Source organism: Trypanosoma theileri (genome assembly GCF_002087225.1).
Source record: "Trypanosoma theileri isolate Edinburgh chromosome Unknown TM35_Tth_32_V1, whole genome shotgun sequence".
Classification (NCBI taxonomy): Eukaryota; Euglenozoa; class Kinetoplastea; order Trypanosomatida; family Trypanosomatidae; genus Trypanosoma; species Trypanosoma theileri.
In genome coordinates, this window is record NW_021639874.1 from 326,510 (window position 1) to 342,400 (window position 15,891).

At 40.2% G+C, this 15,891-nt stretch overlaps 7 protein-coding genes across 7 annotated transcripts; all 7 read left to right on the plus strand.

Annotated features, from left to right (window-relative positions):
* Positions 1 to 61: 61 nt before the first annotated feature.
* TM35_000322120 (uncharacterized protein) lies at positions 62 to 1,915 on the plus strand (the record flags this gene model as incomplete). Its single annotated transcript, XM_029028839.1, has 1 exon — positions 62 to 1,915. The coding sequence occupies one exon, from the start codon at positions 62 to 64 to the stop codon at positions 1,913 to 1,915; it is 1,854 nt and encodes a 617-aa protein (XP_028879963.1).
* A 277-nt stretch (positions 1,916 to 2,192) lies between these two features.
* On the plus strand, positions 2,193 to 2,648 carry TM35_000322130 (putative ribonuclease H1/H2 small subunit; the record flags this gene model as incomplete). Its single annotated transcript, XM_029028840.1, has 1 exon — positions 2,193 to 2,648. One exon carries the CDS (start codon positions 2,193 to 2,195, stop codon positions 2,646 to 2,648), a length of 456 nt encoding a protein of 151 aa, XP_028879964.1.
* Positions 2,649 to 3,095: 447 nt separating this feature from the next.
* Positions 3,096 to 6,026, plus strand: TM35_000322140 (uncharacterized protein; the record flags this gene model as incomplete). The annotated part of the gene is made up of 1 exon (XM_029028841.1): positions 3,096 to 6,026. One exon carries the CDS (start codon positions 3,096 to 3,098, stop codon positions 6,024 to 6,026), a length of 2,931 nt encoding a protein of 976 aa, XP_028879965.1.
* Positions 6,027 to 6,472: 446 nt separating this feature from the next.
* On the plus strand, positions 6,473 to 9,475 carry TM35_000322150 (CNH domain-containing protein; the record flags this gene model as incomplete). Its single annotated transcript, XM_029028842.1, has 1 exon — positions 6,473 to 9,475. One exon carries the CDS (start codon positions 6,473 to 6,475, stop codon positions 9,473 to 9,475), a length of 3,003 nt encoding a protein of 1,000 aa, XP_028879966.1.
* A 289-nt stretch (positions 9,476 to 9,764) lies between these two features.
* On the plus strand, positions 9,765 to 11,621 carry TM35_000322160 (serine peptidase; the record flags this gene model as incomplete). The annotated part of the gene is made up of 1 exon (XM_029028843.1): positions 9,765 to 11,621. One exon carries the CDS (start codon positions 9,765 to 9,767, stop codon positions 11,619 to 11,621), a length of 1,857 nt encoding a protein of 618 aa, XP_028879967.1.
* Positions 11,622 to 12,148: 527 nt separating this feature from the next.
* On the plus strand, positions 12,149 to 13,615 carry TM35_000322170 (uncharacterized protein; the record flags this gene model as incomplete). The annotated part of the gene is made up of 1 exon (XM_029028844.1): positions 12,149 to 13,615. The coding sequence occupies one exon, from the start codon at positions 12,149 to 12,151 to the stop codon at positions 13,613 to 13,615; it is 1,467 nt and encodes a 488-aa protein (XP_028879968.1).
* A 352-nt stretch (positions 13,616 to 13,967) lies between these two features.
* Positions 13,968 to 15,377, plus strand: TM35_000322180 (putative SpoU type methylase; the record flags this gene model as incomplete). Its single annotated transcript, XM_029028845.1, has 1 exon — positions 13,968 to 15,377. One exon carries the CDS (start codon positions 13,968 to 13,970, stop codon positions 15,375 to 15,377), a length of 1,410 nt encoding a protein of 469 aa, XP_028879969.1.
* Positions 15,378 to 15,891: the final 514 nt, after the last annotated feature.

Below are 15,891 nucleotides of genomic sequence, written 5' to 3' on the forward strand. Positions count from 1 at the left end.
TTGTTTTTTTTTTTTTTTTTTTTTTTTTTTTTTTTTTTTTTTTTTTTAGTAACCATACCAAATGGAAGAGCTTCGTGTACGAGGTAACGCTCTTTTTTCCAACGATCCACGGGCTGCAGCTGCGATTTATCAGGAGGCCCTTCAAGTGTACACAACGCTGGACGATAAGAGCAAGGCAAGTGCACTTGAGGAGTATACCAAGTGTGCCGGTAATGCTTTAACATGTCTCTTTAAGCTTGAAGAGTATGAGGCTTGTGTTGCATTAGCATATGAAGTACTAAACGTCAATCCATTAATTGCCAAAGCTTATGCATTTATTGGACGTTGTGCACTTTTAAATCCGACCATCACGTTACCGTGTCAAGCGGGTCCTTTGCAGTACTTATGCCGTGCGGTGCATCTCTTGCCTACACTTGGAGAGGCCACACTTCCTTTTATGGAAAAGGCCCTTGACGAACTGCTGCGGGAGCGGGATGAGACGCAGTGTGCGAGTGAGTCGGAGGAAGTGTGTGTGGAAGTGCGAGCGGGCGACTGCGGGAAGTGTGTGGTGGCCGGCACTCGCTTGCCGGCGATGTTGGCAGTGAGCAGCACACTGCAGCCCTTCTCTGTTTGTGTCTACGAGGACGCGGCGGGGCGGGGCGTCTGTGCACACTGCGGGATCGTCATTGCGGTCCATTACACCGCAGAGACCACAACAGGGAATACACATACAATGGCGAATAATAATAATAATAATAATAATAATAATGAGAGTACTACTGCTACTACAGTCTGCAGAGGTTGTGGGTTGGTGGCGTACTGTTCGCCAGACTGTGCGGCGGAACATCGACAACAACACGAACAGTACGAGTGCGGCCCCCTGCGACGACTGAGGGCCGTTATTCAAACACAATCACAATCACAATCACAAACATTCACCCGCGAGGACTTTGCAGCCGCGGCGCACACTATTTCTACCATCGCTGCCGCCCGCAGCCACCGGCCTGGCCACGAGGCGCTGCGCCAACAACTGCAATCACATGCCGCCGTCATTTCTCAGCGACTCGCACCACTCGTTGCCCTCACGCACGATCTCTTTGGTATTAACGCCGCTGACAACAGCAGCAGTGAAGAGGCGGCGTTTATCACACACGTTCTTGGAGTGGTGAGATGCAATGCGCTTGAAGTGTGTGATGAGACCGGCCTCGGTGTTGGACAGGCATTGTATGCAGACAGCATTACATCATACTTCAATCACTCCTGTACGCCTAATTGCGCTATCGAGGCAGGTGCAATCGTAACAACACGTCCAATTGCCCCAGAAGAGGAACTAACTATAGCGTACATACCACAACTTTACTGGCCTGCACGGCTACGGCGCGAAGAACTCGCAGATCGATACTTCTTTAATTGTCTCTGCTCCCGCTGCAGTAGTAGTAGCAAAGAAAACAATCACAATACGATTAATAAGAAGAATGATACATTTGATGCAGCATTGGAAGCAACACTTTCTTCAGGTTTTAAGGAAAAGGAGCGTGAACATCTCGCCCAAGTTCAACTTCTCTGCAGTCGTATTCGTGATAAAGAAGTAGACGAGGTGGATGGGAGTGACAGAGACGCATTACTACGATTAATGAAAGATTGTCGTCAACACCTCTTCCCTTTTCATTATCTCTTTCAGGAACTTCGAAATACACTGACCTTTGTGTACGCAGTACTCGGTGATACCGCAGCGTGTCTACGCAGCTGTCTTGAGGAATTACTTCTCTGGGAAGCTATTGTACCAGGTGCGCACCCAGTAAAGCGGTTAAAAGTACAAAATGCCCTGCGTTGTTTGGAAGAAGAGAATGAAGATGAGAGTAGCAGAAGCATTAGTGAGCCGTATCTACTGCAACCACTTCTTTTGAAGTTCGCATCGTTGTACGGCATCAGCTGATTTTGATTTGATTTGATCTGATCAGGGAAGAGAAAAAAAAAAAAAAAAAATGAAAGAGGTTCCCAACACTCTTGCGTGTAATATTTAAATATACATATATATTTTTTTCTACCTTTTTTTTTCTTCGTCTTTTTTTTTTGTTTTCGCATTTGAAAATGTTTTCTTTGGAATGCCTTTTTTGGAATATCACTTTTATTCTTTTTTTTTTTTTAATTCTTTTTTTTTCTTTTAACTATATCTAAATATTATTCGATATTGCTCTCGACAGGGTGAGAAAATGGGGGAAGATCACTACCAGCAGCAGCAGCAGGCTTCGGTAGTGCACTCTTTGCCTATTAAAACTAATTTTCGGGGTACAACGGATGTGGATGAAAACTTTACAAAATACGTGAAACGCAGTGAGAATGGGGATCTGCACAACAACTTTCGTGGACGAACACTGATAGGACGTGAGGTGTTAATACCACCTTCTTATGTTCTTATCTGTGCAGGGTTATTTAAACAAGAGCAGAAGTCTCCATTCGATGCGGCTGGACAATCAACTTCCACATCTTCAGCGCTCGCACAAGTAGAGGCATCCGCAGCCGATGTGAGCATCACTGCCACCACGGACCGTTACTATCTCTGGGATCACGATAAGCGACCAGAGCGATCACAGGCATTACAACAGTGGATTGAACTTTCACATGCTGTACATCTTCCCACAGTAGATAATACACTTGGGAAGGCATAAAATGAGAGAGAGAGAGAGAGAGATAGGTGGGTTCGTGTGAATTCCTTTTTTTTTTTTACTCGTAAATATATTCACGTGTACGTTTTTTTTTTATTTTTTTTTTTTGTTTCTTTTGTTGTTGTTCTTCTTGCATAGTATTTTGGCTGCTTGTAGAGACTTTTGATTTTTATCCTTCTGTTAATCGGATGTTCTTTCTCTTCTCTTTTTTTTTTTTCTTTCTCTTCTTGCTATTTCCACAAACTTCTTTTTACAAACAATGTGAGAAAGGAACTCCAATATTAGTTTCAACTTTATTGCTTTCCTTTTTTTATTTCTTTAAAAAAAAAAAAAAGGACCTCATCTGCTTTTATTATTATATCCGTTTGCACGTTACCCCCACCCCTCCCTCTCTTCTTCTTTTTTTCCCCACAATCTTCGTTGTTTGTTTGTTTGTTTGGATCTTCTCAGATGTCCGCCCAACACCACGCGGTGGGTTTACAGCAGGCGCTGGAGTCGCGGGTGCCGTATAATTCCTTGAGTGCTCCACTGCGGCAGCGGGTGAGTGCGCAGGCGTATCAACTGCACAGTGTTCACTTCGCCGTGATGCGATATCACAGTTACGCTCGACTCCCCGAATTTGTGCGGACTGCCCTCACAGAGGCGAAATATTATGAAATTATGATTAGTCATCTACATGAGAAACTGCAACTTTATCCGTACTTGCATATTCGAAAAATTGTATACTATACAAAGGAGACACCACTAAGTTATTATACATCTATGGTAGCCGATTTACTCAAAACGGAACGTAGTTATGATACACTACCTAATTTTACTGCTGTTGATATACTTAATTGCATTGGTATTGGTCGTAATCAATACCTTGAGCTTACAAAGGAAGTAAGGAGCAAGTTACGCTGGCATATTAACCGACAATATGTTAATACACATTTACCATCAGAAATGCTCCCATCTGTACCATTACCACCATTTTGGAATATTTTTGCTGTAGAGGTTTCAACAGAAACATTAAAAAAGTCCTCTCTTAGTTCTGATGACATAATGTTGTATCGTCAAATACTCAGACAAAACTCTTACAGTAATAATATTATTAATAGTAATAATAATAATAACAATATTATTATTGGTGTTAATAATGATAGTGGTAGTAATCTTAGTGGTGGTACTAATACTCGTAGTGGAGTAACTAGCATGGTTACGACTAGTAATAGTTTCAATTATATTCAATCATCATTATCTTCTTATGCTTGTGAATGGCCACGTATTCCACTTCATCGCTTATACTGTAAAGGATTAATTTGCGCAACATTTACGGTAAATTCAGAAGATCAAATTATTGTTCCACCCCTTGAACGTTTTGTAATGAATCGTACTTCTGATGATCCTTGTGAGGTTTTATTATATAGAATTCTTGGAACTATTGACAATCGCACATCCTTAAGTTGTCTTGCGCAGTTACTTATGCTGGATGAAGCGGATGTCTGCGCTGCTGCACATGTATATATTAGACTAGGTCTCGCACAACCTAAAACGATACGAATTCCAGAAGATCTCACACATTCAATGGATCGTATTCATGAAAGTTGGCATGATATTGTAAAAGAATATATTCCTGAAGCACCTAATACTTCTTCCGCAGCTTCAGTCGAACCATCAGCAGAAGGTGAATGTGGTTTGGTAGGAGAAGGTCCTATTGTTAGTGGTAATTGCAGTAATAGCAGTAATAATATCATAGCTGGAGGTCATCCATCAAGACGAGTGGCATTATTGTACGACGCTACTCTTACAGGTTTTCTTATGATGACAAATCTAAGTGCTGATCCAACGTTTAAACAGCTTGCGGTTACTTTATTTGAAATAGGGAAGTTATCAGAAGAAATGATTGGAAGTTTTATTGATAAACTGGATCAAGTGAATAATTATGCTGAAGACCATCTCGGTGGTGAGGCGGTTAAATACATCCATAGTGTTTTGTCACTCCGAGAAGTACTTAAAGCACTACGACGTGTTGTAGGTCCAGATAAGGAGTGTGGTGTAGATATGCTTAAGGTTGAATCTATAAATGAATTAGAACCAACGACACGTTACTCTGTTCTTGGACGTAACTATTGGGCATATTTTGTCACTTCACCCGTATCATATGCACCACTTATTGATATTGCGTTAAATGGAGTATATGGAAGTACCGTAAGTCTTATGCCATCACCGTGGATGACGCTTTATCTCTATACTGTAATGGGAAATGGACCACCATGTATGCTTCTTCCAATTGGTGCTCGTCTATTTTCGTGGCCACCGTTCCTACAAGATACGGAAAAGAGTATGGCAAAGTTACGGCTTGAACCACTTACAATGGATGCTGAAATTACATATGTAGATGCGGCTTCATCTCTTATTTTGGTGAATGAGATGACTTCAACAGCACCTATGTTTGTACAACGTGTAGCTAATTTACCTATTGTTTCTGGAGAAACGAGTGGATTTCTGATGGAGTCATCTGCAGATTTTTCGATTTCTGTAATGGTACCATTCACTGCCTCAGACGATGAGGCGGTGGAACTCCTGCAGATTGCTGTGAAGAAACATAAACGAATAGGAACGATTAGTTTTGTAGATGTTCATGCATGTGAAGGTAAAACAGCAGTGGCTCCTTTTTTGGAATGCTTTCAAAAGGCGGTGGAAGCATTACATTTACATGACTCTTTTGGATGCTTTACCTTTCAAATATCTCTTCAAGAAATTCTCTCAAAAAAAATAAAAAGAAAGTCTACTTCCACCACTACCAGTACCACTACCATTACCGAAACACCAACAGTAACAGCAACAAATAGGAATGTACCAACAACGGTGGTCGAAGAATTTTCTCCACTACCTTCAACATTATCATTAGAGACGATGACAACACCTGTTGATGCTATAAATTCTGTAAAAACAACAGAAACGAGAGAAACATTAAAAACAGGAGATGATAAGGAAGAATCTCCAGTTCTTCTTTATTCTATTAATGAAGTATTTATTGTTGACATTGGTTTAGGTATTCCTTTAACAGATCGACATTGCTGTTCGCTGATGGTGAATCATTTAGAAGGTCTCTTAAATGAAGGTCGCAGCGAGCGACACAGTGAGGCGATGCGGCGTCTCGCTAGTGACTTTGGAGATTTTCTTGAGCGTTACTCACAGTTGACGCGAACAGAACGTGAAAAGATGGCGTTGCAGTCTACCGCTATAACTGGTCCTACAACGCAGATGCATATTAGACGCCTAGGTGAAGGGGGTAATGGGGGTGCACCATTTCCAAGTGCGATACTTCTTTTCGACGGCAAAACTCTTTCTCTCATAGATGACTGGAACCCTCTTACAGAGTTATGGAGTGTCTAAAAAGAAGCTGTGTAAATGTTCAAAAAGAAGAAGAAGAAGAAAAAAAAAATATTTGATGTTTGTGTGTTTTTGTGGAATTAATGCCTCCTGTTTCTCATTACAATTAGTTTTATTTATTTATTTATTTATTTATTTATTTAATTGCTAAGAATGGCTTTATAATTCCTTTTTTTTCTTTTACATTTGATAGCTGAAAGGGACCATTGAAAGGTGTTTAATACACACACAAAAAAAAGGGATACATATATCAACTGAGGAAAATAGGGATAGTGTGGAGAAATACAGACATACAAAGAAATCGAAATAGAGAGAGAGAGAGAGAGAGAGAGAGAGAGAGAGAGAGAAACAAAGCGATAACGGTAGAAAGAAACGTATCGACTGACAGATATATTTATATATCCTTGAGACGCTGATTATTATTATTTTTTATTTTTACTAATCTACGAATGTCTCATGAAGTATTCCGTTTGCGTGAACTCAAGCAAAAGTTGCCGTACAAAATTGAATCTATAGCTACCGCAGGAAATAATTTTTTTCTTGGCACCAATGATGGAAAACTTGTTGTTTATGAAGTAAGTACGGGTAGCACCTGTGATGCCCAGTGTGTTTATATTCACACTTCTAAGCATAAACAACCCATTCGTATGATTATCCCTATAGTGGAAAAAGAGATTCTCCTGGCTCTGGCGGGTGATATTATCGTGGTCCATCACCTTCCTCGTCTGAGTCGCACCCACTTGGATGATCTTCCGGAGGATCGTATGCCCGAACTCGGTGTGGTGCGTGGGGCCAAGGACGTTGTGGCCTTCCACGTAAAGCGGCAGCGGGGGACCTTCAGCCTGGCGGTGCTGCAGCGAAAGAAAATCGCCGTTTACGACTATCACGACGAGTCGCGGGCTTTCGTGTTGACGCGCGACGGACTGCCGGCGCCGGACGGGGCCCGATCGCTGCTGTGGGCGGGGCGGCGTCTCCTCCTCGCCGGCCGCCGGGGGTACGCCCTCGTGGACCCCGCCGGGAGTGGACCCGCGGGCGGCGGTCTCCCCATCCCTCTCCCCATCCCTCTTTCTTCTTCTTCTTCGCTGGCCGCCCCGAGGCTTCTCTCTTTAGATCCCGTTCCGGAGGTCCTCCTCGGTGACGCCCGCGCCCTTCACGACGGCAGCCCCGTCCCGGGAACCGCAGCCATTCACGTACCTCCCCCACCAGCATGCGCAACATACATACACCCCTTTCTTCTTACTGCAAACGACGTAAGTGGCATTGAGGTACACATACCCTTCCTCAATACACAACCAGAGGGAACACCATCTACACTTTGTCAGATGATTAGTATTAAAAATGTAGATCGTATCTCACAAAGACCATTCGCTGACTTTGATGCAAGATTACCCACTCGTGAAACTTCACTAGACACACTACATAAGGATATTACTATCGCACTCAGTACTAGTAGTAGTACAGTTTATCTCCTTGAAGAGGTTTCATTACAAGAGCAAATTACAGCTCTCGCCGCAGCAAAATGTTTTGAAACAGGATTACTTCTTTCTCAACTCTGTATTAATGAGGTGGAACAGGCCACTGTGAATAGCCTAAAAACACAATTTGCACTATGGAGTTTTATTGTAAAAAAAGATTTTAAGGCTGCCATGTTACGTTTCCGTGATGCAGATGTTGATCCACGTTTGGTGATAGATCTTTTTCCAGGTTTTCTTACTCAACGAGCAAGAGAATCATGGCAACCTCCAAAGGAATATACAAAATCACTTGATACAACAGAGTTAGCACCTCATATGCAAGAAGCTGTTACAGCTTTTCTTGATTACGCTATACCAATGCGACGAGAAATTGAAGAATCAGAAAAAGATGCATTAGTGTTATTAGAAGCTATCGATACTGCTATTTTAAAAGCATATGTGGTTATTGGACAGGAACACCAGTTACTTCATTTTCTTAGTGAGAAGAATACATGCTCTCTCACTGAGACGGAGGTATTCTTAGCTGATAGTGAAGAGTGGGTGGCTTTAATAGCATTATGGTACCAATCCAAACAGCATAGTAGAATTCTTGGGTTACTCTATACACTTGGTACAACAGGGGAACGAGTTTCATTAGAGTCTAAAACTTTACTTTCACCTCCTCAAGTAGTAGGGTTTTCTTTTGATTCTAAGGTAATTCATATACTTCAACAAGTTTTATCTTCTCCTCTTTTAGGGGGAAATAGTAACAGTGATTTCACCTCACAAAGTGTTATTGCAAAAATTCTCGCTAATATTGTAGTAAATATGGAAAAATCAGAGAAATTATACCTTCTCCGTCGTTGCGTTGGTGTAGTCACCACAATCCGCTATGTACAGATGTTATCATGGAGTGAACAGGATAATATTGTATTGATTGAGCGGTACACACCATGGATTCTGGCAAACCTTCCTCCACATTGGTCTGTCACTATGTTCCCTCCATCACTAGTACAAGTACAACACCACCATACAATTCTTCAACTTTTGAGTACTGATATGAGTAAAATAGGATCTGTACAAAGTCAGGAACGTGTGGTGGAATGGCTTTCATTACTATTTGGTGATGCTTGCAATACTTGCAAGGATGCTGTTATGCATAATGCCTATTGGGAAAATTTAGCACAATTGTTGCTAACCCATTCTACTCTATTGGAAGGAAAAGAAAAAACAGAACAAGATAAAAAGGAACAAAAACGAGAAGAAGAAAAAGAAAAAGAAGAACAAAAAAAATTATGGCGACGAAGACTAGATGACTTTCTTCGAGTCTCACGTTACATAGATATGGAAAAAGCAAAGTTATTCTTTGAGCGACCTGATGTAAAAAAATACGCCTATACAGAGTGTGCTATTATTTATCAAAGGCTTAAACTCCACGAACAGGCTATTCGTATGTTTCTATATGAGGCAAAACAACTAAAGGAAGCCCAAGACTACGCCACTCAGGTTAGTCGTGATGGAGAAGATGCCTTCTGTGTGTTGCTACGACTTTTACTAGATCCCGGTGATACAGGTGCACCTCCTCTCTTGGAGGACGCAATTGCTATTATTAACTCATCTGAAGGGGCAGATCCATTAACGGTGTTACCTATGCTTCCTGAGAGTACACCTATTGCTGCTATAGCGGATTTTATGCAACACTCACTTCGTGATGTATCTACACGGAGTCACAATGCGGCTATTTATGCTAATATTCTCCAGGCTCGTATACATCAAGCAGAATTGACACTCGCAAGAGAACGATCTAAACGTGCAGTGATGGATTTAGGAACGTGCTGTGCGGTGTGTCATAAGAAACTTCGCCCTGGTATTGTTTTTATGCGATTTCCAAATGGTGTGATAGTACACCAAGCTTGCATGGAGGATGAACATATTTGTCCAGTAACACAAGAAGACTTTCGTCGAGATATTGAACCTACTGCTAGAGAGGCGTTTTAGTTCTTTTGTGTGTGTATGCGTGAAGAAGAAGAAGAAGAAGATGTGATGAAAGTCTTTTTTTTTGTTTTTTTTTTTTTTTTGCTTCTTGTGTCTGTCTGCGTGTGTGTGTGTGTGTGTGTTTGTTTGTAATTTCGTTTTACTTGTTTAGTCTATTTGTTTTTGTAAGTTTGAAAGTAAAATGATAACTTGTTTGTTTGACTGTTATTGGGGTTTCTTTTTCTTTTTTTTCTTTCTTTTTTCTTTTTCTTTGTTGTGTTTAAAATTATTTATGAAATTATAGTGGAGGGAGATGGCGACTTTTTTGGGGTCTATCGTTAAGTCTTTCATACTCCCAAAGCCGTCCCCAAGCTACAACACGGCTGTCCATCCTGGCAAGCTAGTACATATACCGAGGGTTGACTGGGAGACACGGAAAGAAAATGGTACTTTTACGTATGGACTTTTATTAATTGACCCAACGGCGAAGTATATTGTCATCTATGCTCACATGAATGCAGTTGATATGGCGATGATGTTTGATGAACTCTCATATTTGAGTAAACGGGCATCTGTATCAGTGCTACTCTTTGAATATACAGGTTATGGTATTACCCATGGTGAAACAACAGAGAGATCTATGAATGAAGATATGTTATCTGCATACTGTTACGCCATTCGCTATCTACATATACCAACAAATCGAATTGTTATTATGGGTAGATCTATTGGAACAGGACCATCAGCTCAATTATGTGCTGCTATGCAAGATGAATCTGATATACCAGCATTGCTTGTATTACAATCTCCTTTTACTTCATTAAAAGAATGTGCGAATGAAATTACACGAAATGTTGGATCAATTGTATGTTTTTTAGGTTACGATTGGTTTCGCACTATAGATGTAATTGCTCAGGTTCGTTGCCCTGTTATTATACATCATGGTAGTCTTGATGATGTTGTACCATTTGAACACGCAGAACGAATTAAACGTGCTATTGAAGAGGCATCTCCTTCAGGTATTGTAGAGTTGCATGTGGAAGTTTGCAAACACAATGATTTACCTATTACTAATGCTTCCCGTATTATCGACAAGAAACTTCGAGAATTAGGACAAGAACGATGTCTTCAACTTAAATATAAACCACATTTGGTAGTTAATCCCCCTATCTATGAATACCTTTTTTACGTGAATGAAAAACATATAACTACTATTGATGCTTTATTATATCACTGGAATGAGAGATTAAAACTTGGTTCTTTCATGTATAAACGAGAAAAACTATATATTCTCCTCGTTGCTAGTGTATCACTCTTTGCAATGCGATGTGCACAGATGTGGCAGTGTTATACAGGAAGCTGGAAACGATATCATGCTACCGAGACGAGTTTTGAAAATTTACTTTGCAATAAAGAAGAATTTATTAATCGTTGTTTGGCATGTTGGGGAAGTCCTCTCGGTATTTTCATGGGAACAGAAGGGAATCCAGTATTACATAAACTTTTTGGTGCACATCTTAGAGCTGATATAGTCTCAGATAATGAGTCTAGTAATATACCTTCATTTATGATGTTTAATGATAAATTGGCGTATTTGACCGTTGCGGAGCTTGAATTTACTCCTGGCTTAATGAAAGGTGTTGTTGCCGCCGTATCTACAGCCCCCAAAATTACAGAAGAAGGAGATAGAATGAATGTTTTTATTCAAAAAGAAATTACCACACGTATACAAACAGAATGTGAACGTCTTGTGGGTTTTCTTGATGACAATGAGTGGGATAATCTTCTCCACCTGTTGCTTAATTTTACTTCAGCTGCTCCATCCTTCTTGAGTAGTAAAGCCTTTCATTTTTACAATGAATGTACCTTATCTAATGAAGGGGTGAGTTCACAACATAATAAAAAGGAATCCATAGCCGATGTAGAAGAATGGCTGCGACCGTGGATCATTAGCCCAAAAGTACGGAGTTGTTTGGGAGTAGAGGTGCCTTGGGATTATTATTTGCTCAAAGCCCGCCTGTGTGTTCAGGAGAATAATCCATTAGGAAGTGAAACGTCTTGGAAGGATGCAAAGCACCTTGTAGACGGCTGGCAGGTCGTTACGGACATTCATCGTTTATTCAATATGTACTCACGACGATGCCTGCGTCCGACATTTATTTCGGTCTAACAGAATAAGAAGGTAGCAAATTGGAAAAGAAAAAGAAAAAAAAAGGGGGGAAAAAGACGAAGAGCGAAAGAAGGTACAGAGAGAGAAAAAGAAGAAAAAAAAAAAGAGTATCTTTTTAAATGGATTAATTACACAGCGTACAGAGACATACATTTCATACAAACAAACAAAAAAAAAAAGGGAAACAAAACAAAAGCAAACAAAGAAAGAAACGACCACCACTTCTTTCCATTCTTTTGCGTTTTAGTACATGTTGTAAGATCTTTTTTTCACCTTTGTTTTCATATATTTTTTTTTCTTTTAGTGTGTGTGTGTATTTTATGTCTTTCCATTGTGGATTTTATCTTTGCTGTATTTTTTCTCTTTGTTTGGTGTTTTTTTTCTTTTTTTTACTTTTCTATTATTATTATTTTTTTATAGTCAGATACGAGGAGGGGTAGACAAGAAGAAGAAGAAGATCTACACAAAAGAAAAATAAAAAATAAGATAAAAAACATATAAAAATAAAACAATAGATTCTGTACCGTATGGGAAATCTAGATAATTGTAATGGACGTAGTCCTTGTTCACTATCTAGCTCAGATTCACTGCGTCATGAAAGATCAAGATCATCTAATAAAGATTCTATTGCGCAGTTGATAGAAGTCATTTCCAGGCCGAGAGAAGCCGGTGGATTTGGCAGTTCGCTGCGGTACTGTGATCTTGAACGGCTGCTGCAGCAATTTGGCTGTGTGTGGAGTACTGATCGTATGGATGATTGCTGGTATGATATGGTGCGGGGCCGCCCAGAGGGTGTTGTTAGTGATATGGGTTGGGCTGCAGAGTGTATTCATGGATATCTGCAAGAGAAATTGATAGAGTCCGCACCACCACCAACACCACCACCACAACAGCAACAACAAAAGAAACAACAACATAAGAAACAACTGCAAAATAGTAAAGTTTTATTTGAAGAACATAGTGCTTCAACACCACTGACAGAAACGCCTAAACCACTTGTTCCGTTTCTTTCACCAGAATCTCGACCGGAGATCCCGGATGATGCACCCTTATCATCAAGTTCATCATCATCAAGATCAAGAAAAAGATCATCATCACTACAGGAACGAAAACCTCCACAGCAGCCACAGCAGCAAGAAGAAGAAAAAGAAGAAAAGGAACCACAACAACATGTGCCCAGAGATTCTGCAGCAGTGGATGATCATTTCGTTTACGCTGAAAACCCACGATATGCGTCGCCAACACTCTCAAGTATACGACGAAATCGCTCGGCTTCTGCTCCATCGCGGGGCAATAAAGCCAAAGCAGTGGGATCCTCTGCAGCATCAGGTGTTCATGTTTCTCCACGAAACAGACGCTTATCACCATCGCAGAGTCGTGAGGTTTTTCAGCGGCTTATAGAAGATGCAAATAATAGAAGAAGTAGAGCAAAAACAACTGCTTCTCCACCTGAAGCAATCCCAACCACATTAAGTACCAAAACCAATATGAAGCGATCTGATCGTTCCGCTTCATCCAAATTAATTCCCCCTCGTCCATCGCCGAATGTCTGTCGATGGAGTAAACCCACCAAATCCTACGAAGCCAAACTGACCCCAGAACCACCATCTATAGATCGACTGGAGGCCATTGGGCCAACGCCGCACGTGGAGCGGCAGGAACCGCGGGGACCATCCGCGTTTGTACCGCCGGGATATGTGGAGGCGGTGGCGCGCCTTCGCAGATTTGCGGCATCGCGAGAATCCCAGCAGGCGTTTGCAGACACGCTGCGCAGCACATCCCCCACTGTGCCTTCGCCGGCCATTGAGCAGACGCCTATTCTTCGGCTGCCAATGCAGGATGATGCGGCGAAGAAGAAAATGGTCGTTGACGTTCGTTTGGCAACACCTCTGCGTTCACGTCATCTTCTCTTTCCACGGGATATACCGTTTGATGACCCCTCACGTGTGTTGATTCAAAATATATTGAGCGAAACGCGAATGAAGTGTCGGTAGAGAAATATTGAGGTCGCTAACAAAGCTATAAAGAAAGGTCGGTACTATTATTATTATTATTATTATTATTTAGATGAGATTGCTGTAATTCTTTTTTTTTTTTTTTGGATCATTACTACATTTTCTTTTTTTTCTATTTTTGCAAATCACGTTTTATAGTGTTGATCTATTTCAATTGTATTATCCAATCTTGTGATCTTTCTTATTTTACATTTCTTATTTCTCTGGAGCGACGTGGTATCTTCTTCTACCAATTGGAGAGAGGGAAAGAGAGAGAGAGACCAGAAGAGAAGAAGTATACACGTACGCGTACACAGATAGAAAAAAAGGAAAAAAGGATCTCGGTTTCATCATGTGGCGTTCACGTTGTTCTCTTCTTAAACGAGATTTCGACGCATGGGCGTACAACATCTTCTGGCCACAAGAAAAGGCATTCTTACCACTTCTCGGATTTGCGAGTTTAACTGTGGAGGATATTAAATTTGCATACAATGCATGGTGTCTTTTACGTCTCGCAATGTTTTATGGATGTGAACACCCCAAAGTTCTCAGTCCTCTTGTAAATGTAACACCATCAATGGATATTGCCTTTGGTGGAAATCGAGTTTTTTATATGCACGCCGAAGTAGAAGCTAGATTATCACAAAAGAAGATAAAGGTTGCGTTAACTCCTTCTCATCCAGAGGCGCAACCTTTGCAGAACTTCCCCTGGCAACAGATAGTATCTCCAACACAAGAGGGATGTAAAGAGATGGAAGATTACAACAGTGGTGTAGAAATTGTACTCGGAATGGAAAATGGATTATCAGAAAGTGTTATTGAAGAATGTGACTACTGTGTGTATATCCCACAGTATGGTTCCATTGGTTCACTTTCAATGCTTTCGGCAATGGCAATTGTTCTGCACTCGGCTCACTCAGCGCAACAGGTAGAAAATACAACTATGGTCCAGTCAGTGTTTTCAAAAACATCACAAGGACACATGCCGCTTAGTAATGGTTTTGTCAAGGAAAATCAGGGGAAACCACTTCCTCATGAAAAAGATCTTCTTTCTTTCTCTAATGATGAAATTGTGAAAATTCTAGAGACTCGTCGATTATCGTACAAGATGCAACTCTCTCTTATGATATACAATGAGTTTGGAGACCGTAATATTGGAGCTATAATGCGTAATGCGAACGTTTTTAACTGTGAAAAAATGATTGTTTTGAATCGTAAAAAGTTTAGCAGACGTGGCGCTGTTGGTACTCAACATTTATTGCAAACTTTATTTTACGATGGAGTGGATGATGCAGACTGCAACAAAAATTTGGATGGATACGTTATTTGGGTACTTTACCAGTATTACCCTTATATTAAGATTCATAATGTACCTACAAATGAGAATGAATCTACTTTTATTAGACCAGAAAATACCTATTTACAAAAATGGTTAAAAAATCACCATTCTTTATCTAAAGAACACCCAATATCAGATTTTTGTGATATTGATCATTTAATAGGTTCTGAGGTATATCTTGATGATAGTAATTCTCTCTATAATGCTGTTAAAGATGCTTTAAATACGGGATACCGTGGTATCATGTTAGCTATTCCAGAGGAAGGTACTTCACCGCATCCTGATATTCTTAAGAAAGCACAAAGAGTTGTATACATGATTCATCCTAATCACCTTGCACACGACGTTCAGCGGGGTCTTAATGGTGCTCTTTCTTCTGCTATTGCACTGGAACGTATCAGAACTGCAATAGACAATCTTTAAATCTATTATTATCCTTTTTGAAAGAAAGAAGAAAAAAAAAAATGATATTATGATAATTTATTCTTCACTATTGTTAATATATTTTGTTTCGTTAATCTGGATACTACTTGGTATAACTTTCTTTTTGAAGAAGTTGGATAAATAGACGATGATGGAAATTATTCTGGGATTTTAGCTGTTTTTTTCTTTTTTTTTTCTTGCTTTTGGGAAGCTGACCGAAAAAAATAAAAAAATAAAATAAAATGCTCTTGGCTAACGTATATTTGGGTAAAATATGAGGTTTAATTCTTTCCATGTTTGTCATTCTAAGGTTTTACTATAAAGCGTAAGTTATGAATACCCCACCCAAACTATCCTTCTTCACCTGCGGACGAGAGGGGGATTAAACGTCGTTTTCAGCGCCTCCTTTTCCTTAAGGAAAAACAAAAAAAAAACAACAGTGCTAGATAATAATATGAGAATTCTAGCAATCACCGTGATGTTTTAGTTTCATCTATATATTCATAGGCATCAT